This window comes from Osmia lignaria, chromosome 6 (assembly GCF_051020975.1).
Source record: "Osmia lignaria lignaria isolate PbOS001 chromosome 6, iyOsmLign1, whole genome shotgun sequence".
Taxonomy (NCBI): Eukaryota; Metazoa; Arthropoda; class Insecta; order Hymenoptera; family Megachilidae; genus Osmia; species Osmia lignaria.
In genome coordinates, this window is record NC_135037.1 from 2,781,119 (window position 1) to 2,806,833 (window position 25,715).

Sequence of the window (25,715 nt, forward strand, 5' to 3'; positions counted from 1 at the left end):
ACTATAGTATATAGTTTTACTCCTTTTCTCATTAGGAGCATGAATGTGTTGATTCTATTACATATGTGTGCCTCGCCTATTATTTTATCCTTTTATCTATTATTTTACCCCTATTTTCGGGTCTCGCGTGGACCACGCTCCCAAGTCATTTATTATTTTATCCCTCTTCATAAACCTCGGCTCAACCTTTCCAGTTATTTATTATTTTTTTGTCTTTAAGGGCCTCATGAGGCCCAACCCTTCATCACTGCATCCCTTACATGTCTGCATTCTTAACATCCCTGTATCCCTTATATCGCTACATTCCCTATATTCCTGCACCTCGTATATGCCGGCATTTCCTTTACCTTGGCATCCCTTACATCTCTGTACCCTTTATATCTCTGTATCCCTTACACTCCTGAATTCTCCCTGCATCTCTTGTATCCTTTCAACCCTTATAATAAATATATTATAAATAATATACTTATGGCCACTGGTTCGAGTAAAGGTAAGTAAAGGTAAATAAAGTCTCGGGAAAAATAATTTTTAATTTAAATTTTTGCAAAATTTAGTTCCTTTTTTCGCCACCAGAGAGCGCTGATTCGACGTCGAAAATTTAGTTCGCATTTTTGCCGCCAGAGGGCCAAAAACTTAGCAAGGTTTAGTTCCTTTTTCCACATCCAGAGGGCGCTGATTCGACGTCGAAAATTTAGTTCGCATTTTTGCCGCCAGAGGGCCAGAAACTTAGCAAGGTTTAGTTCCTTTTTACGCATCCAGGGGGCGCTGATTCGACGTCGAAAATTTAGTTCGCATTTTTGCCGCCAGAGGGCCAGAAACTTAGCATGGTTTAGTTCCTTTATTCGCCTCTAGAGGGCGCTGATTAGAGATCTGAGATTTAGTTGAAAGGGATGCAGTGATGTAAGTGATGTAGGGATGTAAGGGATGCAGGGATGTAAGGGATGTAGGGATGTAAGGGATGCAGGGATGTAAGGGATGCAAGGATGTAAGGGATACAGAGATGTAAGGAATGTAGGGATGTAAGGAATGCAGAGATGTAAGGGATGCAGGAATGTATGGAAAGCAGAGATGTAAAGGATTTTTTTGTTTTTTAACATGGGGAAATCTTGCATAAGACCTCTCCCGATCCCGCTCCGCTGTCTCCTTCTGCGACATTACCTCCTCGCAGAAGAAGGCAAATGCAAATAGAAAAGTATCTCCAGTGAATTAGGCATAATGACTGCTGGCTCGTGGTATCATACCCAGTGGCGGGGACACCTTCCCCTCCGCTATTTTCGCTAGCCCTAGAAGGTCGCCGAGCGTACTCGAGGGTGTAAATACATATCACCAGAGTCCATAACTGCGAAAAGACCAGTTTTCGTTCTTCGCGCTTCTCCAGTGCGCATCTTCGCCCTGATTGGCGATACTCCCAAACGAAGTGGAAAGCGATTAGCAGAGAGCTCGCTGCGTTCCCCCACCATCTTCCAACCTGCGCGTCGCAGTTATGGACTCTGGTGAACTGCGGTATATATACCTATATTCACCTCAGATTCTTATTGATGTCATTTTTATAACCTTTTTTACTATTACAGACTGTTTTATATGAAAAATTTGTTAAGTAATATCTGTATCATGAGGTATATTTATCACATGTTATCTGTATAGTACTTAATACACTTTATATCATATTTAAAAACATTAATGAAGTAACTTTTATGTTTTTTAAGTTAATGTTAAAAGTACTGACTGACGATATTTGAATTAATTTGTTCTTAAATAAATGTCTCATTGACGTTGCAAAAAAGTACGACAACGAATACACACTAATTAAGCAAGAATTATGGAAAAAGAAGGTATATGATCCAAAGATACATTAAAGGATTAAAACAAACAAGTATATTTTCTTTTTCTTGTTTTTATTTTCCAGAAATTTGTCTGTACTTTAACAGCATTATTAGAGATGAAAAGCATGTATCTGCAGGAATGGCTGCTATTCGTACATTACTTAAAGTCTTGGAATACTCAAAATGTAAGCATATGTTAATATAACACTTTGATGTATATTTATGTTTTCATCGAATATTTCATTCCATCGCAGCTGAAACAGTTCAAGAGCTTAGATATTGTCTGCAAAATGCGATAGATGCTATGAGATCTACTGAAAATCCTGTAACTGCTATCGCATCTGGTAGCGAATTGTTTCTTCGTTTTATCACTTTAGCTACATTAGATACACCGGTAAGAATGCTTACATGCTGTTTATTACAGTATATAATAAAATATAATTATATATAATAGTATATAACAATAACATATTTGTTGTTTTTCTTTTTTGGTTAACAACTTGTACAGCTTTCAAAATTATATGGTATTAGTCATTTGCAGAATGTAAAGGAATAATGCTTCACAGGGGAATGATGTTCTATGAGAAATTAGTGGCTGCAAGAGGAAAAGTTGCAAAAGTAGCAGCACATTTTATTAAGGATGGTTCTGTAATTTTTGTTTCTTCCATTAATACTTTATGATATCTTGTACAAATAATCCTTCTTACAAAACATGTCATTTGTTTTAGAAAATACTTACTCATTCAAAATCTAGAGTTGTATTACAAGCAATGAAGGAAGCTGCTGCGAGTAACAAAATATTTGAGGTGTATGTAACTTCTTCTTCTCCAGATAATAGTGGGTAAGAATTCTTGACATCATTAAATTGCTAAAACAATCTTCTTGACTATGTGTTTTTACCTCTTTCCTTCTTCAATTGGTAGCGAAGAAATGTGCCAAAATTTAACCAAATTAGGTGTGTCTTGTACACTAATATTAGATTCTGCAATGGGATATGTAATGGAACAGGTTGATATGGTTATGGTTGGAGCAGAAGGTGTTGCAGAAAGTGGTGGTGTTATTAATAAGGTATGTTTGATTTATAAATTATATATGTACACGATCAGTTGCTATTTTCATTTATTTATCTGTAGGTTGGCACATATACGATGGCTATGTGTGCAAAAGAAGTAAAAAAACCTTTTTATGTGCTAACGGAGAGCTTTAAATTTTCACGAATATATCCTTTAAATCAAGTCGATCTACCAAATGAATTCAAGGTAACATTGTTTATTCATAATTTTTTTCTAGTACAGTTAAATATAGCATAGAATAATTGAGAAATGTTTTCTTTTTTATATCTTCGCTTTACAGTATACAGCAAGCACCCTAAAAAACGACTTACAAAAAGAACATCCGTTAGTTGATTATACACCACCTCATTATATTAGTCTTCTTTTTACCGATTTAGGTATTTTGACACCTTCGGCTGTAAGCGACGAACTTATTAAGTTGTACTTATAAGAAACGTATGTACTAATTACAACTTTATCCATTTTAATGGGTTTATTTTAAACTGTGGTACATGTTACATATACATTTAAGTTTAATAAAAGTATGAAAACGATATACAGTACAAAAGTTGAAGTAAAACTGCTTATATGAAGACAGTACAAATTTAACAGTTTAACATAAGAAAACTCGAGCTTTACAAAAAGTTTCAGCACAACATTTATTAATTAATTTTTAAAATGATAATGAGTATTGAAAAATGATAATTATTTTTGTTTACATTATTGTTCAAAATAATACATAATAAAATATGTATTCAGTTGTCTTTCTGTTCTATGATATGAATTTTCAATTGTTCCATTCTGTTTTTTCTTTTTTAAGTTAATTTGCATGCCTCACGCAGTATGTATACATATGTATATCACCATGTATATGTATATGCATATCATTTAATGCAATTGTACATAAAGTATACGCACTTTAATAGTTAAACGTATATTGCATATTGCACAGCAACAATTAACATTAATTTCAATAAAAACAAAAAGTTCATAATACAAGTATAATGAAAATTACGTTCTAGAAATTTTAAATCTTAGTACATGTATAAATATACAAAATTTTCGGATTTATTTTCGTATAGTGTAGTTCAATAGAACGGAACAAGCAATTGTATAAAAATAAACAGAATATATATATATGTAATCATGAATTAATATTATGTTATTAGTTTTACTCTTTCTACATTACGTTTTCTTCAACATTTTTGTAACAGTATCATTAAACTCTGGTCTGGACAAAGATTAAACAAATTGAATTTGAAAACAAATGACTACCAACAATTGAAGAAATGAAAATATACGGTTTCTTTTTTAATTGTCAATTATAATACTGCGTTTGTAACAAGTAAAACTGGATTATGATTTGGACGGACGAACAGTTAAAAAAATTTGGACGCAAGATTACTAATAAAAAACAAACAAAATGCGAAGAATAAAATACGATACAGTGTCATAGTACGCAATAATACATATTCACATAATTTTTTTCACAATAATATATGTATAAACACAGCAGAAACGAAAAATATATCTATGATTTACTGCGAAAATCTGTACGTTATAATACGCTATTACTTTATCTTAAAATGGTAAAAAAAAAATTACACACGTGTAAAATAAAATAACCCAAGCTTCATGTTCCTACTTGTTTAAACACGATTACGCTACTTCATTAGATGTTAAAATTTCGTTCTAAAATTACCTATGACGAACATGTCACTGCTAGATGAAATTTACATCTTCTGTTTTCTATTTTTATTTTCTTTAAAAATCAAATGTATACAATACTTGAGATTTTCATCGTAAATCATAGATGTATCACGTACGTATGTTTTGGTACTAAGCGTCGGTTGTTACAGCTCTTTGCGAGCTGTTATATATAATTTGATAAAATGATCTATAACTGTAATAAACGGTGTAAAAGAAATATTATTCATCATACAGATTAATACCGACTGAAGTTTATTCTTTATAAATACGCTTGGGACAACGTCTCAACAACAGTATAAATCTGATCGAAATGTGGACGTTTTTCTGGCTCGTATTCCCAGCATCGTAACATTAAACGATATATTTCATCGGGTGTATTTTCAGGAGCTGGCATTCTGTAACCTAAAGAAACAAAAGTTAATCCTTTCAGTAAAATATTAGACGTAAGAAGAGATGCAAAAATTATACCGTATTTTTCCGACAAAACATTACCTGCATCTATCTTTTCACGAGCTTGAGAATTAGACATTCCACTGTAAGGGCTTCCACCTTTAGAAAATATCTCCCACATTAAGACTCCGTAACTCCAAACATCACAGAGCGATGTATATTTACCTAAAGGAAGGAATGAAAAATGATATCGAAAAATTTTAGACATCTGTAATATACTATACTTATACTATACTATACTTTGTCAAATACCGAAATTTAATGCTTCCGGTGCAGTCCATTTAATCGGGATCTGTTTCATACCATCTGAAACGATATATTCTTCTTCTTCTCTGGACATTCCAAAGTCTGATATTTTTACTATAGATTCGTACCCTAAACAAAGGGAAAAAGATTGTTATATATCTAGAAGTATTATTTATAGAGTACTAGAGGTATTTTGTAATAAATAAAAATTTATTTGTTATATTTACCTACGAGACAATTTCGGGCTGCTAAGTCTCTGTGAATACAATATTTAGATTCCAAATAGCGCATACCTGCAGCAGCATCTTTGCACATTCGTAGTTGTTCTTGTTGCGTGATGGTATTAGCATTTTTTCTTAAATAAGTTAATAAGGAACCACCTAATGTATATGCACATTCGGCATCAATAAACGATTGTATTCTGAAATTTAATTATCTTAAATAAAATTATAATTTAATCGTCAACATACCGGGTACCAATTCCATAACAATCATGATAGGTTGTTTTTGAACACAAATTCCGATTAGTTTAACTATATTCGGATGATCGTATTGCTTCAGTATTCGTCCTTCTTGCAAGAACTTGCGTTTTTGTTCGTCTGGTAATGTTACTTTGCAAGTTTTTACAGCTACTTCAGTCTTACAAGTTTTAAGTTGCGCTTTATATACATCTCCAAAGTTGCCCTAAAGAAACGAAAATTTTTTCATATTTAAAGAGGAATTTAACCCCTTGACATACAATTAAAACGGAATTTGATGCGTCTGAAAAATACTATTTAATTTGGCTCAACTGAACAGTTATGTGCAAGCTTAGAAACATTTATTTTGAAATTTGCATTGCTATATAACATTTAATCAGGTTGATATATAATGTTAATGGACAATAATTAAGTAACATTATAAAATAATAATACTGTACAGCGTCTCCCAGACACGTCATTGTTTGTCAAGGGGTTAAGATAAGAATTTTTGTTTTTTAAATTTCAATATACCCGTCCGATTTTCTCTAGAAGGATTACATCGTCGTTATTAAGTTCCCAACGTTCACGTAAAATTGGTGTTTTAAGAATAGCTCCTGATCGGCTAGTTACAGGTAATCCGGATAACCACTGATGTTTTATTAATTCTTGAATCGACGGAAAGGTAGGACCTTCGAATCTATAATGTCCCTGAAATTTATATGAACATATTTTGTTATACGTCTTTGGTAGATTTCATGGCGTAATCATATGCATACATAACTGTTGACTTACTTCAGGTGTCGTTTGAACGATAAAATGTTTATGCCCATCCCAACAAACTGATAAAACTATTTGGCACTCGTCGTTTCTCGTTGTTTCGCGTACTAAAAAGTCTCCATCGGTTACAAGTAATCTTACTACTTCTTCTCTTGGCAAGACACCATGAAACCACTCTTCCTCCATAAGATCGCCGTTTCCACCTCCTTTTTGATTAGTAGTTAAATGCGATATTCCACGAAATGGTACCTAAAATTATATTACACACGTATTCGATCCAACTTAACTAGAATTAATAATTTCTATATATTAAAAAATCCTACGTTTCTTTTATCCATATTATTTCTATTTTAAGATAACATCAAACGATGCATCACACGTATTAGAAGCTTTTAAAAAACTCAAACTTTATTAGACTTTTGCTTAAAACAAAAAAGAAAACACATGCTTAATGTTAAAGACAGAACGCTATAAATAATAATAATAGGAATATATATATATATATATTAATTACTTCCAGTTTTTAAAAACGTTTGATATAATTTCTTTTTTCTTCAATCACGCATAAAACAAATTATGAGTATGTACAACAACTGGGTAACATATATAGAAAAACATACAACTGGTAGAGTATTATCTGCTTTTGAAGTGGGACCTTCACTACTCGATCTAACTGTTCCATCTTTTGTGTCGTTTATTATCGGTAAAGATTTGAAGGGAGACCTAAATATTGTCATAAATCGTTGATTCCTTCGTAACGTAAACAGACCAATATCTGCAACTGTATTTTTCTGGAAGGCAGTGGTACTAACTAATATTAATTCTCCAGAGAAAATAAGTTTTTATTTGAGAACCATGATTGAAATTGAAATTATAAAAAGGTGCATGTAATATTTACAGAAATATCTACATTTTTTAAATGTATTAATTAATTACCTTAGTAATAGCAGGCGAATCCGTGAAAGAACTCTCCATAGAAATATCATATCCCGGTGGTAATTCTTCGCAACCTAACTCATTTAAAGCACCTCTAATTACGTCCACTTGCCGCTGTAGTTTTTTTTCTTGACAACGCAATCGTAACTCTTCTCTCTCGCGAGAGTAATCCAAGATTGATATTCTAATATAATCGTAGAAATAAACATATTAAATATACACGATATGAAATAAAGTATTTGATTTTAACAAAAACAAAAGGTTTTACTTGGAATCGCTATTGTTCTCTGATGGATACTGAGCATTTTGTCGGCTTTGTTGAGCCGTTTTTAGCGAAGCTTCCAATTCAGTCAACCGATTTCTCAACCAATCTATCGTCAAATTATCTACCGTCAATTTATTTGGTAACAATTTTCCTGAAGTATCGTCCACAAGGTTCTCGTCGAATGTAAATCTTATCGGAGACGTCGGTCGCGTTCTGTATCAATTATTATAAAAAATTTTTATTTCTATTCTCATAATTTACGAGAAAATGGAAACATCTAAGAAATACCTATGTTTTCCTATAAAATCCTTGTACTCTTCTACAGGTTTCACAGAATCTACGGCTTTTTGCATCCGTAAATGTATCTCTTGAAACTTGTCTGTTGTAAAATCAGAATATTTCACTATGTCCTGAAGTATGGCTTTCCTATCATACAAAGAAAGAGACTTACCATTTGTAATATAACCAATAAATTACCATAATAATTATCGTTAACATTTACCTGTTATATAACTATGTGTTTGCACAAAGATTTTATAAAAAACAGATTACTGATCGATGATGTAAAACAACAAAACGCATTGCAAATTGATTCGATTGTAATAAAAATAAATACTTACCATGATGTAACAAATTCTTGATGAATTGCCTGCTGTCGGTTAAGTAAGCTAGGTAAATAACAAGTTCTTAAATCGTGTTCACATTCTGTTACAGCACCCAAAAGTAACACGTACTCGTTATGCGTGAGGTGAAGCTTTCTACAGGCTTTCTGATACTTTTCTCTTACATCATCCAGCTTTCTTCCAACTCTCCCAGCTAACAACATATTACAACTATATACTAAATGAGTTTAAATAAATAAATAAATAGATAATACAAATATTAACATTTAACATAATGTTCCTCAAAACGGGATCTCATCAGTTTATACACCTCTAAATTCTTCTGATATTCTAATTTCTTCCTGGCAACATCTTCGGTCAACTAAAACATGCAATAGGTATAACGCACGACATTTTGGATATAATCTTTCGCAGGTAACACTGATTAGCCGATATACATACTTGCTGAAACTGATTATTTAACCATGTCTGTTCTTCTTGATACAGTTTCCTGGCGCGTCTCCTTTCAGAATATAACGTTGCAATATGTTCAACTACTATTGCTTCGATAGTATCTGCTTGTTGCTTGATTAATTTAGCAGTCTGATCAATAGAGTCCATAATATCTCTCCAACTCTATAACAATAGGACTATGTAAGCAAATATTTCTGAACAATCGTTTATACACACTAAAAAAATGTGAAAATTTATCTTATTTTTGATGAAATACCTGTGCTATAAGACTACCAACGAGATCTTCGTTGCGTTCAATTTTTTTCCCTTGCATCGTTAAAGAGGTAATCGTCGTCGCATATTCGCGGTCTGATTTAACTTTAATCGTCAGACATCGTCTCATCGTTTCAAGAAGCTTGATCTCAGCATCTTGACGGGCGAGTAACGCCTCGTGCGATGACTGTCCTTGTAAACTCGTAGAAAAGCCCATCCCGCTTATGATGAAAAACTAAATATCGCCGTCTTTATTGAGTTTTCAAATAGTATTACCAATAAAGATTCATTCTTACGCTGAACGAATATAATGACATTAATGGTCAAAGAATTTAGCGGATTTTAATAAACCACTTATTGATGTAATGCATCTCCGGCACAAGTCAGTATACGTATTATTTGATTCTACTCTCGTACATCGTTGCATTCACTTTGATGACTGAGATCAACATTTATATTTATACAGATCTAATGCTGTAAAAATCTACTTTTATTTGTAAAATACCGTCACGAAACAATAGTTGAGGTAGACGGACAATTCTATTCTGGTAAAAGAAATAGGAAACGAATCCCGCTATATATATATATATATATATATAAAACTCCATTTCAAACTTATGTATATAAAAGTTTAAATCATTACATGGTTTATTAAACATTAGACAAAATCAATATTACAAAAATTTTATACGCAAGTTGATTATGCTAGTTTAGCAAATAACATTTTTTTAAATCGTATTGCATCAACCTACAAAATGTTTCATCGATCCTTAAGGTATAATCGCCTTTATGAAAATTTCATTCGTATACCGTTCATTGTGTACGAGCTTTGCACCAGCTAGTAGTTTAATTGCGATCGAAGTATTTGTAGTATTTGTCCTCTTCTGGTGTATGCTTACGTACCTACATATACGGCAAAATGGGTGCTAAATTCATAGATCTTTCATGGACAACCTTAAAAAAGAATCCCATGGTAAGTAAAATAATAAATAAGAGTTGTTTGTTCGCAGTGTTACTATTATTTATTTTTTTTCTAGCTGCTTCCATTATTTTTTTGCGTTGGATTTGGAGCAGTAGGATCGGCAGTATGTCTGTTACGTGCCGCTGTTCGAAGCCCTGATGTTGCCTGGTACCCAAAGACGAATCCTGAACCTTGGAATGAATATCGTGATAAAAACTATAAGGTACATTTTATAAATAACAGGAAAAGATAATAGTTAATTATAAAGGATTAACATATTACAAGTTAACGGCAATCGTTTTGTATACGTATTTGTAAGAGACTTGATAATCCGATTTTAATTTTAACTTTCAGTTTCTAACAATTCAAGATAATCTTCCCAAGAAATCACCAGCTCCTGAATACTAAAAATATATCGTTCAACTATTAATTAGTATTTATTGTAGACAGTTAAGGTGACATCAAGTAATCCAATATGTATCTGCTATGACCTTTGATATACTAATGATTGTCAAATAGATATAAATAACAAATAAATTGTATAGCTTTCTATTCTTTTGTTAAATATACTGTACAGAATTAAATTATATCAGTGACTACAGATCCAACAAGAGTAGACATGCTTTTGTCATCAAAGGTCATTATTTTTGGGAGCCTCAGCTACCCCTAGGTAAGGTTAGGTCTGCACAATTTGTATGACAGTTCTGTCTGTCTTAACAGTTCCTCCTCTATCACACCTCGTACTCGCAACTGAAAAGACAATTTTAACTCCTTGAATTCTATTTTTGAGAAATAAGTCAAAATCAGTACAAGACGGAAAAATTATTAAAATAATTGTTTGATACATTTGTATCTTGAAAAGACCGCCATCAATGATCATTCAAATTCAATCTCAGCGCCATCTATACAAAAACGGTGGAAACTACTCAACAACTTATCTACAGATTTTTCAAATGGAGCACTACCGCCATCTCTCGGAAAGTAGCGAAAGCCACTTACCGACTTATCATACGGTAGTCGGTAAATTGTCGAATAGTTTCCGCCATTTCTGTATAGATGGCGCTAGAATCGAATTTTAAAAAATAATTTATGGCGGATTTTTTAAAATGGAAGTTTGTCAAAGGAAACGAATCAATTTTTGCGCTATCTGGTGGCGCATTTGCTAAACGCGTAATATATTCAATATCGATGAGTTGGAATATAATTGCAGTAACTACAGATCTGTAGTCACTGATAATTGACAATTCTTGTTTAGTTGTGCCAGGTCTGAACCATCATTGTTACAATGCAATAAAAAGTTCTTGAGTAAAACATAGTATTATTGTTTTTAACGATAAATATTCTACTGTTACTCTATCATATGTTTTCAACATTTATTTTGTAATTTACATGTACAATTTACTGCGTAAATTTATACGGTTTAAAATCATCTATTTGTTTTACGTGATATAGTAGAAAGTTTTATCATAATATTGTATTTTTAATTGCGCGCGTGTGTTATATATACATATAAACATGAATTTAACTTGGGAAGAATTTTATGCTAAACATCCACCACCTCAAGATTTTGCTCAAAGTGAAGCATTATTGAAAGCATTTACAGAAAGACAATTAAAAAAAAACAATAAAGTTGTGTTAGTTACGGTAAGTGTTTACCTTACTGAGTATTATATATTTTATTGCATTAAGATGGTATGTATGGATCTTATAGAGTGGTGGCACAACAATACCTTTAGAACACAATACGGTAAGATTTGTTGATAATTTCAGTGCAGGGACTAGGGGATCTGTATCTGCAGAATATTTTTTAGAATCTGGATATGCAGTAATATTTATGTATAGGTAATTAATAAATTACAAATATTTTATATATATTTATAAAATCACTGTTTTATCATATTAATATTTATTATTTAATTGTTGACAGAGTTAAGTCTTTAGAACCATTTTCCAGACATTTTACAGGACAAAAGTTTTTAGATATGTTAGAGGTCAATGAGCAGCAAGATGGAAAATCTACTGTTGCAGGTATATATCTTTCCTTTTTATCCCGATTAATTAATAAAAAAATCAGTTACACTAAATTGTGTAATTGATTTAATTGTAACATAACTATACAATCCATACTGTGTTTGTAGTGTTGCCACAGTATACAGAGAAGTTGGCGACAATACTGCATAAATATAAAGAAGCTCTGAATCAAGATAGACTATTGCAACTCACTTTCACAACCCTTTCTGAATATCTTTGGCTTCTTCGGTCTGCCTGTCAAGCACTAGCTTCCTTTAAAAACAAAGCTATTTTGTACCTGGCTGCTGCAGTTTCCGATTTTTACATTCCTTCCAATGAATTGGTATATATGTTCAAAATTTTCTATAAACACATCACAAAATCAATTTTAACAAAATTGTTAAAATTTATTTATGTGTAAAATCGCTTTCAATATGTTTAGGCTGTTCATAAAATTTCTTCAAATGAACCGCAAACAATATCCCTTCAATTGGTGCCAAAAATATTAGCTCCTTTAGTAAGTCTGTGGGTTCCGCAAGCATTTGTAGTGTCCTTTAAGTTGGAAACTGATGAAAGCCTTTTAATTTTAAAAGCCAGAAGTGCACTCAATAGATACAAACACAATGTGAGTAATTTCAATTAATTTCGTTAATAGCATATTGTAAATTAATAAAATATACTGTTTCTTTGTACACACTGAAACTATTTTTGTTCCAGCTGGTCATAGCAAATATGTTGCATACTCGAAAACAACAAGTAACAATTGTCAGTCAGGAAAGTAATCATGTCATTTCTCTTACTAACGAACAGTTGAACAGAGGTGAGGAAATCGAACGATTAATTGTCAATGATCTTGTTGACAGACATCAAAATTTCATAAAGTCTACAGGAGAAAGTAGTTGATGAATATTCCCATTACATGTTAAGTTTAGAAAGATTAAATACATATATGTATATATATGTATGTATATACATTAAATTAATTACATTAATATACCGAGATATTTAAGAGATCTATTATAGGTTCTGATCTCATTATTTTATACATAGTAATAATATTTACATACAGATGTGCATACACGTGTACGTGTATACTTGTACAAATATGCACCTTTAAAAAAAATTTAACCTGTTTTTAAATTGTTTTCACTTAAATGTATCTAGAAAATAACTTTCTGATGAACATATCTCAATTTTTAACCAATGATTCGAAACCATATTAATAGAATGTTAGTTTTCAAGACTTGTTATATACATGTTAATTTTATCAATTAACTGTCTATCAGATGCATTACATTGTGCCAGGACAAATTTTAACGCTGAAACATTTTTTTGTTCTACTGCTGTTTGAATCGCTTCGTTTAGCATTCTGTAATATCGAATTAATTATTTTATTACGTTTGTCGTAACAAAATAAACACGTTATCCTGATATTAATTTGTACGTATACTTACTTTAGTTTGACAAAGTATTTCACTTTCAGCTCATCTTTTACTTTAGGTAAATATTTCTTTGCCTCTCTTTCTTTGTTATATTTCAAACATTGATCTACAAATGGCTGAAACGAATGAAAACGAAAAAAAATTAGAAAATTGATTGGTTACTTTAACAGCAGAGTAGAAAAATTACCTCATAACCAATGGGAGATTTTTTGCTTTTAGAAAGCTTTTCTAGTTCACTCCACATATCCTCTTTTGCTAAATAATGTATTCGTAACCACCAATATCTAAAAACAACGTTTTCACATGTGTTACACATTACATATGTATAGAAGAAGAGTAATTCACAAGCAACTGAGAACTGAAATTACTCGTCATACCTTCGGTCTGATATTCGATATTCCGATCTCAATTTATCTGCCAATTTTAATTCATTGTGTGACAATAATATCTGTACTGTATCGTGAAGCGGTTTTCCAACGATTGATTCGTGTAATATATCTTCTAAAGATCTTTGATAGCGTAACAATTTTATTTGTTCCTCTGTCAAAGCCGCGTTGGTATCGTTACGAGCTAACTTGAAATTTTCTTGAGCAGACTGCAATAAAGCTTCTCTTGCCATTGTATTCTAAACGATATTAATCGTATAAACAACTGATTGACCAACGATATTAACAAACATAAAATAAAAACTTAAAGGTTTAGTTATATTATTAAGTTGAACCAACCTTTCGCTGATAACTTTCAGTAATAAACCATATCGCTTGAGAATGAAAGTCATCGTACTGATTATAAATATCTCGAAGTGTTTCCCGATTGTGATTTTGACAATATTTAATGTATAAGGCCATCGCTAAAGGACAACGGCTTATGGACATCTGTCAATCAATAACATGAATGTTACCTAACTCTGTATTTCTCTCAAATACTTTTCATCGAACGGTAATCAATTATTTACCTGGAAGTCGCTGAGCGTCATATTTTCCCTGAGGTGAAGTATCACTGTATAAACCAAGTCAGTATTTCCACTGTCAACGGCTTTGCTTAAAGCAGCTCTTTCTTCTCCAAGCGTTAACAAAAGCGGTACCTGTTGGTGTGCACGTGGTTCATAATCTATCAGCTTAAAAAGAAAAGAAAAAATGTTAAATGTGATAATAACTCAGCCATTAAAATGATGCTAATTTCTCTTAAATAGTTCCATAGAGAATAAAGAATTCACTTTGATAGCTAGCTGTTTTCGACCGCAATCGGCTGCTCGTTTTGCAATTTCGCTGTAAGAAACTCCGGGCGCGTATCCTAATTTATCGGCTATTTCTTCTGCTATTTGTTCCTTATCCAACTGTGTTTGTTTGACCTATTAAGAAAAGCAGGAGAATGATTAAGAAATACAGAAATACATTCAATAAAATAATTAATATTTGAGAAGAAGCAAGCATATTACTTTATAACAAGCCCAATGAGCTAATATTCGACTTTCTCCTTCGATTTCAGGTAACTGAAGATGTCGTGCAATTTGTATGCTTAAATAGTAGTGTCTCCTCGCAACGAGCCTATCTAACAACACTTGACTCGTTAAAACAGTAAATCTGTCATTATTAAGTAAATAAAACTTATGAAAATGATTAGAAGGTAAAGGTACATAGTATGAGTTAAATAAAAGGATACTGAGTATACGTTAATGGAATTCCAATCGCAGGATGTCTAACCGCATTCAAAACTCTCAACGTTCGACACATATTAACATAATAGTCAGGATTGACTGTTTTGCTAAAGCCTTTTCCGAATTTGGCTGCCTAGGATAATCAGAAAGAATATTGTATCGTTCATTTGCCGCAGGATGCAAGTATGAATAAGAAGTTAGAAATCTTACTCTCATTAAAAGCTTTTGCGTTTCAAAATGAAATTCATGACCAGCACCATCGATACAAGCTTTTACCGCTACGTCTAATTTATCTTTAACCAGATCTATGTAACTGTCAGCTTTATGGCTCTTCTTCTGAAATTGTTTCGAAGCTTCCAAAAGATAAGATGCAGGATCGGTTGAATTAATACCAAATATCTTTTGAACAACGCTCGGTACTTTCTGTATCATTTCATGAGAAGAACCAGACAGTACACGCACACCGTCAATTTCTGTAACAAGATGTACCGGACCGTCGTAAGTGTACACTATTACTTCGGCGGTTCTACCGACCACCATTACGGTACTACTCCAGCTGCATACTACAGCTTCAGTTCCACACCTAGAAATTTCAATGTATCAGCAAATCGATTAAAATGGTATAGATAACGATAGAAATGATATACCGACCATGCTATATTTTCTAATGGTTCTTTCATATTCGTATAATGCTCGCAATATTTTTTCTTAAAATCAACAGAACCTATGTACAAATGACTGGTATCCGTATAAAGAGCGATATGACGATTATTTCCAGACACAGCCATGGCTATTACACTGTATATTTTATTATGTCTGCTGAAGATATTGTCCTAAAGAAAGAAATATATAATTTGTTTAAATACCGAGTATAGATTTTGCTTACTTTCGAACATTTAAAGCTTTTACATCATACAAATGGTACGTGGACTGCGTTTTGATACGACTGATGTACAACAAATATTCCATCTCGGTTTGATAAAATTACACGAGATTCCCTGTCGCAAAGTACTAAACACCAACAATCTATGGTGCCTCCGTGCCCTGGAGCAAAAAAAACGTATGATATATAAAGATTGAATTTATGAATTAAAGATGATACTGAATGCTGTTCAACAAACTTACTGGGAATTTCTATTTGTCTAACTTTTGGTTCCACCACGTTATTCACTAGGAATATACGATTAGTAGAGGTCAAAACTGCGATACCTGTACCAGTGTAGCTGACAAAGAACTTTGCCTCTACAACTTTGGTATCTTTCACTTCCTGTTATAGAAGAAAGGAAACAACAATATAATCATAATGTCTAAATTAAACCATGTGCATATTATTTGGTTCGTTCAACAATGACTTACATTTCCCATGGTAAAGGCATGTTGATAAGTGCCAAACATATCGTATATGTGAACCATACCATCGTCTTGTATACATAACAATTCTTCTTGCTGAGACCAACCTAGATAAACCAATTGTCCACCGCTCCACTAAAATAATTGAGCCATAAAATTTCAATATCATAGGTTTAATCTGCTTAAAAAATAATTGTATCAAATTAATGGTAGTTTTGAAAGACATACTTGTAACTTGGCTGTTAATTTTCCAGATGATGTATATAAATATATCATAGGTTTACTGGTTCCTTGAACTTTAACCAATTTCTTTGGATTCCTGGTAATTGCAATGGAACCTCCGTAAGGAGCTGCTACTAAAAAATTATTATTCGAAACCTCATGTTGGAAAGATAATGGATAGAGTTCGAATTTTCTGAAAAAATTATTGTTTTTCTTTAACCATATAAACCTCTGTATTTATTCTTTCTCTAAAGTTTATTATCAATTCATGTATAACCTCAATAGTATTACCTAAAGTACACGTCTCGGCCCAAAGGAAACCAATCAGCAGTTAACATAGCCGACATCTTTCTGAGTAATATAATTCTGATGATAAATAATAATAGAGGAAGAAGAATAAGCGACTGTGTTTGAGACTTACGTCAACTAACAGTGTTTATCAAATTCAGAGTGAAATATGCGCATGCCTCATCATGAGCGGTGACTACAGATACATATATACCGCAGTTCACCAGAGTCCATAACTGCGACGCGCAGGTTGAAAGATGGGGGAACGCAGCGAGTTCTCTGCTAATCGCTTTCCACTTCGTTTGGGGGTATCGCCAATCAGGGCGAAGATGCGCACTGGAGAAGCGCGAAGAACGAAAACAGGTCTTTTCGGAGTTATGGACTCTGGTGAACTGCGGTATAAAACTGAACATGCCTTTATTTTCAAGGAGTCTCGAATTTCTGCCTTGAAAACGGCACCATAATGGCATCATAAAAGTTCATAAATTGTTTCTAGAAAATTAGTTTTTTCCCTGCATGTCCATAATATAAGTACCTCCTTGCATACCGCCATTGCTTCCCGCTCTCCTGTTACGAATTTTTTTAGTTCCGATCCCGTCCGCGAGATGCCATCATTTCAATTTTTTTTAAATTTACTTGCCCGCGTAATAGAACCATATAAAAGATTGAACTGGTTTAGTATCATGTTTTTAATAATTAAAACTTTGAAATAAAATTAATTATTGAGCTATATATACATATATGTATTTACGGTGTAATAATATAGTCACTACAAATACAAAAAGACTGGATAAATCATTGTTTCGAGAAGTCATTGCTTTAGGGGGTCTCAGGTACCCCAACAGACAGCCGGCATGATAATTGTCCCTGTTTTACCGGCCGAGTAATCCGGATATCACGTTTTATAACATTGTAGGTACCAAGGAGATTCAGAATTTACCGTTTAGCAACATTGTTACGAGCCTCGACAACTTGATTTTTTTTCGATTATCAATATCGTTACGAGCCCCGGAAGTGCGATTTTAGACCGTTTACCATATTTACACGTTTAAACGACTAAATAGATAGTAAAAGTATTGGAAAATGCGTAAATATATGTAAGAGGAGGAAAGGGCGCAATGGCGTAAGATGGTGATGGTACGATAAGAGAGATATCAAGGTAGCTGAACGAGAAAGGAGTATGGAAGACGGTAAATGTGGAATTGTGCGAGGGTAACGGTTCAGGCAGGAAAGTTGGTGGCGATACCGCGAACAGACGACGCAATGCGATGGTGCCAGTGAAAGGTTGCTCGAGGAACATTCCTACGTCCATCCGATCCCATCTCGTGCTCTTTTCTCAGGCTGCAAACGTGTATTATATAGATGGATGTATGCATACAGGTACATACACAGGGGGGGGCATATCGGTGTACCCTTCATCTGGCTGTTTACCGTTTCCCCTACCTGCAAATCACGCCTCGTAAGCCGAGGTTTCTCGAGTGTAAGTAAAGTCGCGCGCGGTCCCCGTTACAAGACTCTGCGAAATCAGTGGAAAAGGGTAGAGCGCGCGTTACGCTCCCAGCATTTTCTCTTTCGATCTTTTATTACGATTTTTCATCGGTGCGCGGCTGGCCGAGTAGGTACTTGTCGTTTACTTGAATCTCGTTCAGCGTGAAGAAGTTAGTTGGTTCGTTATTTTTTACGATAGATCAGACTTTGTGAAAAACTTTCGATCGATCTTAATGAAAAAGAGAAGAAGAATGGGAGACTGATCTGCAGTAAATTAATCGACTAATCGATTAATAGACCGATCAACGGGAAAGCGAACAAAGAGAAACGGGATAAAAGTGAAGCTAGAGAAAAAGGAAAAGGAGAGCTGCGTGAATGTGCAATCTCGTAGACCAGCAGGACCACCTACGGATGATCGCTATGGCAAACGATCACGTTCTTTGACGCGTTTGATTCGTACGAGGAAATGGATGAAGACATGCAACGATGAAGAGAGAACGATTTGGTTGTTGGTATTTCTAGTCGGTTCGAATTATTACGTGGAATAGCTACTATGAAAAGAGGGTAAGTGGTCGCGTTGTTCGTCAATAAATGACTCTATTATTCGTTTTCTGTAGCAACCGCGCTCGAATTTAATGCTAGATATAATCCCATGGAACAGGATCATACGGATACTTTCTAACGGAACCTTTCGAACGAATCTTCTATTTGAACGGAACGGAACGGAACGGAACGGAATGAAACGAAACGAAACGAGCGGATAATAAGCGAATAAGCGGATAACCGAGTCAGGTCGAGTCACGAGATGCAACGTGTAAACGAAAGCGAGAGAAAATCGAAAGGAAAACGAACCTTGTTTCACGAGGGCAATAGATAAAAACGCAACGAATTCAAGCTATAAAATACTTTCGAGAACACGCGCGCTTTCTTCCAACTTCAAACCTGTTTTCCGCGAGTTTGCGGCCAGTTAATCGCATCGGGATCGAGCAAGTATTTGCATCGATTCCCATTCGAATCTTACGTACGCGTCACATTCCATTAGCATGCATCACGCGTGTCTGCGTTACGGTTCGGGTTAAAAACGAGAAATTCTAGCTCGATTGAGAAAGAAAAAAAGAAAGGGAAAAGGGAAAAAAGAAAATGCGCTGATCATTTGGACATTCGCAAGGAACAAGTTTAGCGACGAAGCGGTACGAGCCTGTAGTTCGTATAGCGGACAAAATCACCGTTATAGGAGGCCGCAACAGATAGCCACGTTTCAAGATACTTTGATCGTACAAGCTTGACCAAAGCAGGCCATACGTTCTTGTTTCTTTTACCGCCTCGTCTTTTATCGCGTTCCTTCTGTTGGATGACCAACCATTCAAATAACGATAATTTTATTTAACCTATAGCGAATGAACCAACTCATCATAGGGATAGTCCCTAAAGTCAAAAAATAGATTATTCACCTTCGTCACTCAGTTAGTCATAATGGCTAAGGTCATCCTCCCCCACTAGGTTAAGAATATATTATACAGGGTGTTCGACAACAGGTGGGCAAAATTTTAAGGGGTGATTGTAGGGATCAAAATAAGACGTAAATCAAGAATAACGAAATAGCGTATACTCCCTGACCATAGGTCCTGCTCAGAAAGAAAGATGTAACCAGCGAGTCGTGTACTTACTTATTGCGTTCCATTGCGTATTTCATCATACACGTAATTCTGTTAGTTGAGTTCGGCGTGAGACAAGGAACTACTTGAATAAACTTTCATACTTAAAAAGCAGTCGTTTCTTCACCCAGATTCCAACACTTCTTTCCCATCGAAATTTCTATTTCTTCGCCATATTATCTTCCTACGACTCGATTACTCGCTTTTGGCGGTGGGTTTGAATAACAATGAAAGTAAATTGAATCGAATGATTCTGTAAACAGAATTATTTGAATTTCAGGTGGTACTTGCCGTTGGTGCTTTTAATTTCCATCGTTTCCTCGTCAAAGCAAACGGGATGGATACCGTGCATCGAGTTGAAACGAGATTTGCAAGTCCCTTGCAAATGTTCCGTTTCCACGGAATACAGCCGCTCGATCGAGATGAATTGCGACCGGGCGATCTTTACGCGAGACAACGTGGACAGTCTACGAGAGGAGCCGATCGTTTCGTTCAGCCAAAGAAACAGCGGATACCAAAATCTACCGGAGGATTTGCTCGAATCCGCGAACTTAAACCTGAGGAAACTCGATTTATCTGGCAATTCGATTCATAGACTGATGGGTCGCGCGCTTCGTGCCCAGACGCTGCTGACCGAATTAAAGATGGCCGATAATTTATTGGGCGACAACCTGAATCCGATATTTTCGAGCAACGAGTTTCACGGGATGAAGGAGCTGAGACTGCTCGATCTGAGCAGAAACGGTCTTCGAAGTATCGAAGAGGGTATATTCAAGGGGTGCGACAGCCTCGAGCAACTTTACTTGGACGGTAACAATTTGACCGCGGTACCGACGATGTCGCTGAAAGGACCAAAGTCTATCAGAGTGTTGTCGCTGTCTGGTAATAATATCGGTACGTAGGAGTAAAAGGATTCGTATTTGAAACGATATAAAACTTTCCGTTTCAGTTTTCTTTCAAATGCATAGGGATGTGCGAGAACCCGAAATTACGGGCTCGGGCGGACGTCCGATACATCCGTGTAGCCCGACTTTTTCGGGTTCGATCGGGCTCAATCGGACTGATTCGGACGAGCTCCCGTAGTATTATTTTTCCACATAATAAAAATTATCTTATTCCAAAATTCCATATAAAACAGATTTTGCACATGTTTATTGCAAGTATTAACAAGTACTTACATGAGAGTTGTGTCGCTCGTCCAAATCAACCCGACTAAGCCCGATCGAACCCGAAAAAGTCGGGCTACCCGACTGCACGGACGCCCGCTCGAGCCCGCCCGATTAGTCGGGCCGCACATTACTAAATCGTTACCTTTCGCGATCTGTTTTTCTTTCAAGAGATATTACGACAATGCGAGATTTCCCTAATTTTTTCTCTCCTTTCATAGCTTCGTTACCACGAGCCGCTTTTTCGATGATCGGTGAATCGCTATTGCGATTAGATCTGAGCGATAACGAATTGTCTCATATGGAGGATGACGCTCTTTCCGGACTGGAACAATTATTGCTCTTAAATATATCCCACAATGATCTCGGCCGTTTTAACAGTGACGTATTCAAAGGTATAATAGAGAGAGAAAGATTCAATTAACATCGACTAACATCGAATCGATTATATCTACAGGGGCTTATAATTTACTGCAATTGGATCTGTCGGCAAACTTCCTTCAAGAATTTCCCAGCGACGCGTTGAGACATTTGACGGACTTGAAGTTTCTCAACGTTTCCAACAATTTAATTACCGTAAGCAATATCCACGTCGCGATACGTTTATCCGATCTGATCGGTTCACCTTCCAGGAGATAGAACGCGTGCAGTTGACGACGCTGAAAGAACTTCAGGTATTGGATCTTAGTCGAAACAACATTGGTCGGCTTGGAGCAAATACCTTCTCAGATCTTTCTAGCCTCGCTAGGCTCGACTTAAGCTTGAACGTTTTACGCACGGTAGGTAAAGAATAGAATAAAAAGGTAAAAGGAGGAGTCTACTTAACGGGATCTCTATCGTTATTCACTCAGGTGGAGGAATCATCGTTCGACGGTTTGATCGAGCTAAAGTGGTTATCTTTGCAAGACAATAACATCTTATTAGTACCGGGTACGGCTCTAGCGAGATTACCCTCGTTGACTCATCTTCACATGGAGTTCAATCGTATAGCCGCACTGTCCACCGAGCTGATCAAACCGACATCCTCCAGTCTCGTTAGACTGGCGCTTACCCGAAACCTGATGCGAGAAATACCGGCTGGCTTGTTTCGGGATTTCGAGAATCTGATCGGCATCGAGTTATCCGGAAATATGCTGTCCAGCATCTCCAGCGACACGTTCTCCGGACTAGAGGACACGTTACTCGACTTGGACGTTTCCTTCAATAGATTAACGTCGATCGGCGAACTTGCTCTGAAGAAACTGATTTCTCTTAACTTAGCCGGTAATCGACTGACACGGATCAGGCCAGAGACTTTCGCCCAATTGCGGATGCTCGAATTTTTAAACTTAAGCTCGAATCCGTTGTACGGAGGTTTCCCGCCGGTTTTTCCATCCTCCTTGCTGAACCTGGACGTGTCGCGAACCGGTCTAAAGATTTTACCGGCGATATTGTTCCGGAACCTCGAATCCATCGAGAGAATATCGATCGCTGGAAATCGGTTGGAAAGGATCGAGGAAGCGACGTTCAACGATCTTCGCAACCTGTCCAGGATCGATCTGTCCGGCAATCGACTTGAACTGATCGAGAACGGAGCTTTCGTGGGCTTGATCGGTCTGTACGAGTTGAACTTGCGAGGGAACAGATTAAGCTCGTTCGCCGGGGAACACTTCGATACCGGGACCGGTCTTGAGATTCTAGACTTGTCCGACAATCGAATAGAACGATTCTCCCCGACGGCTTTTGCGATTCATCCGAGGCTGAGGGAGCTCGATCTGTCGGGCAATCGACTCGTCTACTTGCCGACCGATTACTTGAAACCATCGCAATTCTTGGAGGGGCTTCGATTGGCCAGGAACAGCTTGAGACGCATCGACGAGTTTGCCTTTTCTCAGCTCGGCCGGCTTCGAGATTTGAACCTGGCCTCGAATCGGATCGAATCGGTCGACGAGCTGGCTTTTCACAACTCTACCCAGCTACAATTGATCGATCTGTCCGGAAACGTTATCGAAACGTTGAGCGAAAGAACGCTCGAAGGTCTGCTCCGCCTCGAGCATTTGAATCTACGGGACAATCGTTTGAACACCTTACCGGATACGATCTTCGAGCCGAGCAGAGTGCGCACGGTCGAGAGCATCGATCTGGCCGGAAATCGGATCAACGAGATCCCGATCATATCTCTCCGAAGACAATCTGGCTCCTTGTCCAGTTTGAATCTCGCTCGTAACAGGATGGTCGAACTGTTCGATCAGGATATCCCTGGCAACCTGAAGGACCTAGATCTCTCGGGCAATCCTTTAAGCGAGAACGCGATCAACCGAATTCTCGGAGAGGCAAAGATTTTGCGTTCGTTGAATCTTGCCAATACCGGTGTTAAACGTCTGGTCAGATTGGAAACACCTTTTCTCAAGCGACTGAATCTGTCCGGGAACGATCTGATGAACGTTCCAAGCGACGCGCTTGAACGCACCACCATGTTACAGAGCTTGGATCTCTCGAGGAACAACTTTTCAGATTTTCAAAGCGTGATCGGTACTTTGAAACGATTACCGGTGCTTCGTTGGTTGGACGTGTCCGGAAACGACGCGGGAATTTTAAACGAAACCAGCTTCGACGGTTTGAACGGCTTGCGTTTTCTTAACCTGTCCGACCTGCCCACCTGCACCAGGATCGAGAAGAACGTTTTCAAACCGTTGCCGAAGCTACGCTCCTTGTCGGCGTATAGCTACCCGAAATTAGGTTACTTCGACCTACAGGGGATTCTTAAAGGAATGAACGGTTTAGAGACGTTGGACGTCGAGGTGAAAGATTCATCGGTGAGCAACGAACAGTTATCGATACGCAGCCATCCTCGGCTCAGGGAATTAACTCTGCGAGGCGAGAGACTGAAGAATCTAATGTCGAGCTCGTTGGTCGGCGTTCGAGGACCGACCTTCTTTCTCGGTCTAAAGAACACCTCCATCGACTCGATACCCGCTTCCTTGTTTTTCCCGGTCCCGCGTTCCACTCACTTGGAGCTGGACGTTTCCGGCAGTAAATTTACCACTCTGTCCGCTCAATTCCTTGCCGCGCTCGACGAACGAACCGGCTTTGTCAAGATCAACGGCCTTCAACGGAATCCGATTAACTGCGATTGCGACGCCAGGCAACTGTGGAAGTGGCTGAAAACGAACGGTAATGGCCACGCGTCGAGCGTCCTTTGCGCCGCTCCGCCTCACCTCCGCGGGGCTATTTTCACCAATCTGACCGAGGATCGATTATCGTGTTCCAACTTCTCTTTCGTTTCTTCTTTATTGTACGATCAGTCGGGCGATCGAGTACCGGCCTCCAATAACTTGGAAACGACGCTCCCTTCCATTGGTCATGCCTCCGGTAGATCGACGCTCCCAGAGCCCGACATCATTTGGACAGTAGCCCCTACGGTTCGAAACTCTGATCGCAATAAGCATTACAACGAGGACCGCGTGCTTACCGCGTCACCAGGTGCGAACGCTTCGGGAACCGACGATACTTTGATCATCGGTATCGTTGGCGGAGTAGTCGCGTTCATAGCCTTCATTGTGCTAGTCATTTGCGTGTGCCGTTTCAAATGGTCCGGCCGAATAGAACAAGCACGTTTGGCTGCTCTGGCCACTAGCAGCATCCCTGATGTTTCGATGATCAGAGGCGCAGCCAGCACCTACTCGGGCAAAATCAATCACGATATCTACGTTGGATCCTACAACGGATCGACGTTGGACCGCGGAAACGGACCGATCGTTCCTCCCGTTCCGACCACGCCCGTTCAAATGATGCCTTACGTACAACCACCGATACACCTCGTGCACACCCTTTTACCTCCCACACCGCAATCCCATTCGCACTCGCAATCGCAACTGCAAGCACAACAGTTTTACGGATATTGCGATGCTCCCTCTTTACCTATGTACATTGCCTGTCCTCCGGATACTAAATGCGACAGATAACTTTTCCATTCCAAGCACGACGCGACGGCGCAAGCCTCGTATAATACCTCATGCATATTCGAATATCTTCAAATATCTTATTATCATACATACTTATGTACATACATCGTTTTCTTATTTTGAAAACTACATATTTGTTAATACAGGAAAGTCTTCTTCTTTCAACGAATCCATTCTCCTTTGACGTATTTTCCAGAAGCGATCTGCTAAACGATACTCTTATCTGCTTCTTTCTTCCCTGCAAATAAATAAATAAGTTAATGTTAGTAAATAGATAAATAAATGAATAAATATTGTTATACATTACACTATGAATTTCAATGCAGCAAACGTTACCTTTTCCTCTGACAATGAATCCATCGTTCTAAAATCGAATGTTTGACTAGCGCAAGGCATAACCTAGCGTTACTAATGAAAATCTACGTTATCGTTTGTTTTTAAGCTTTTAACCCATTAACTGCCAAATTTTTATTTTTGATATTTC

General features: G+C 36.7%; 6 protein-coding genes across 13 annotated transcripts; 4 read left to right on the forward strand and 2 right to left on the reverse strand.

Annotated features, from left to right (window-relative positions):
* Positions 1-1,045: 1,045 nt before the first annotated feature.
* On the forward strand, positions 1,046-4,946 carry eIF2Balpha (eukaryotic translation initiation factor 2B subunit alpha). 2 transcript variants are annotated; one of them, XM_076688788.1, is made up of 10 exons: positions 1,046-1,503; positions 1,572-1,616; positions 1,707-1,832; positions 1,907-2,008; positions 2,078-2,217; positions 2,355-2,471; positions 2,552-2,664; positions 2,747-2,891; positions 2,957-3,082; positions 3,177-4,946. In XM_076688788.1, the coding sequence occupies exons 3-10, from the start codon at positions 1,820-1,822 to the stop codon at positions 3,324-3,326; spliced, it is 906 nt and encodes a 301-aa protein (XP_076544903.1). In that variant the 5' UTR covers positions 1,046-1,503; positions 1,572-1,616; positions 1,707-1,819; the 3' UTR covers positions 3,327-4,946. The 2 variants fall into 2 exon arrangements, with proteins under 2 accessions (XP_076544903.1, XP_034173787.1); XM_034317896.2 differs by having other exon boundaries at positions 1,489-1,616; positions 3,177-3,331; positions 4,090-4,946.
* On the reverse strand, positions 4,785-9,589 carry FER (tyrosine-protein kinase Fer). Of its 6 annotated transcripts, none has more exons than XM_034317885.2 (15): positions 9,053-9,589; positions 8,785-8,958; positions 8,608-8,704; positions 8,341-8,536; positions 8,009-8,146; positions 7,724-7,933; positions 7,456-7,639; positions 7,140-7,310; positions 6,535-6,768; positions 6,274-6,450; positions 5,752-5,965; positions 5,509-5,661; positions 5,288-5,410; positions 5,078-5,200; positions 4,785-4,987 (listed from the first exon to the last, which is right to left on the reverse strand). In XM_034317885.2, exons 1-15 carry the CDS (start codon positions 9,263-9,265, stop codon positions 4,845-4,847), a joined length of 2,550 nt encoding a protein of 849 aa, XP_034173776.1. In that variant the 5' UTR covers positions 9,266-9,589; the 3' UTR covers positions 4,785-4,844. The 6 variants fall into 6 exon arrangements, with proteins under 6 accessions (XP_034173776.1, XP_034173778.1, XP_034173777.1 ...); XM_034317887.2 differs by having other exon boundaries at positions 8,785-8,972; positions 9,053-9,195; XM_034317886.2 differs by lacking the exon at positions 7,140-7,310 and having other exon boundaries at positions 9,053-9,588.
* Positions 9,590-9,859: 270 nt separating this feature from the next.
* On the forward strand, positions 9,860-10,561 carry ND-MLRQ (NADH dehydrogenase (ubiquinone) MLRQ subunit). The gene is made up of 3 exons (XM_034317897.1): positions 9,860-10,021; positions 10,086-10,232; positions 10,364-10,561. The coding sequence occupies exons 1-3, from the start codon at positions 9,968-9,970 to the stop codon at positions 10,415-10,417; spliced, it is 255 nt and encodes an 84-aa protein (XP_034173788.1). The 5' UTR covers positions 9,860-9,967; the 3' UTR covers positions 10,418-10,561.
* A 189-nt stretch (positions 10,562-10,750) lies between these two features.
* Ppcs (phosphopantothenoylcysteine synthetase) lies at positions 10,751-13,452 on the forward strand. Its single transcript, XM_034317894.2, has 6 exons — positions 10,751-11,653; positions 11,721-11,851; positions 11,937-12,037; positions 12,148-12,362; positions 12,462-12,644; positions 12,737-13,452. The coding sequence occupies exons 1-6, from the start codon at positions 11,525-11,527 to the stop codon at positions 12,920-12,922; spliced, it is 945 nt and encodes a 314-aa protein (XP_034173785.1). The 5' UTR covers positions 10,751-11,524; the 3' UTR covers positions 12,923-13,452.
* Vps16A (vacuolar protein sorting 16) lies at positions 13,250-17,237 on the reverse strand. Of its 2 annotated transcripts, XM_034317892.2 has the most exons (17): positions 17,112-17,237; positions 16,982-17,041; positions 16,697-16,883; positions 16,475-16,603; positions 16,244-16,385; positions 16,035-16,162; positions 15,770-15,951; positions 15,329-15,701; positions 15,124-15,251; positions 14,900-15,044; positions 14,678-14,812; positions 14,417-14,578; positions 14,187-14,336; positions 13,839-14,086; positions 13,649-13,745; positions 13,474-13,577; positions 13,250-13,388 (listed from the first exon to the last, which is right to left on the reverse strand). In XM_034317892.2, the coding sequence occupies exons 2-17, from the start codon at positions 17,035-17,037 to the stop codon at positions 13,250-13,252; spliced, it is 2,505 nt and encodes an 834-aa protein (XP_034173783.2). In that variant the 5' UTR covers positions 17,038-17,041; positions 17,112-17,237. The 2 variants fall into 2 exon arrangements, with proteins under 2 accessions (XP_034173783.2, XP_034173782.2); XM_034317891.2 differs by having other exon boundaries at positions 16,982-17,189.
* A 1,168-nt stretch (positions 17,238-18,405) lies between these two features.
* LOC117601542 (uncharacterized) lies at positions 18,406-25,515 on the forward strand. The gene is made up of 6 exons (XM_034318393.2): positions 18,406-19,030; positions 20,402-21,015; positions 21,509-21,682; positions 21,745-21,863; positions 21,920-22,066; positions 22,139-25,515. Exons 1-6 carry the CDS (start codon positions 19,020-19,022, stop codon positions 25,229-25,231), a joined length of 4,158 nt encoding a protein of 1,385 aa, XP_034174284.1. The 5' UTR covers positions 18,406-19,019; the 3' UTR covers positions 25,232-25,515.
* The last annotated feature ends 200 nt before the right edge of the window (positions 25,516-25,715 follow it).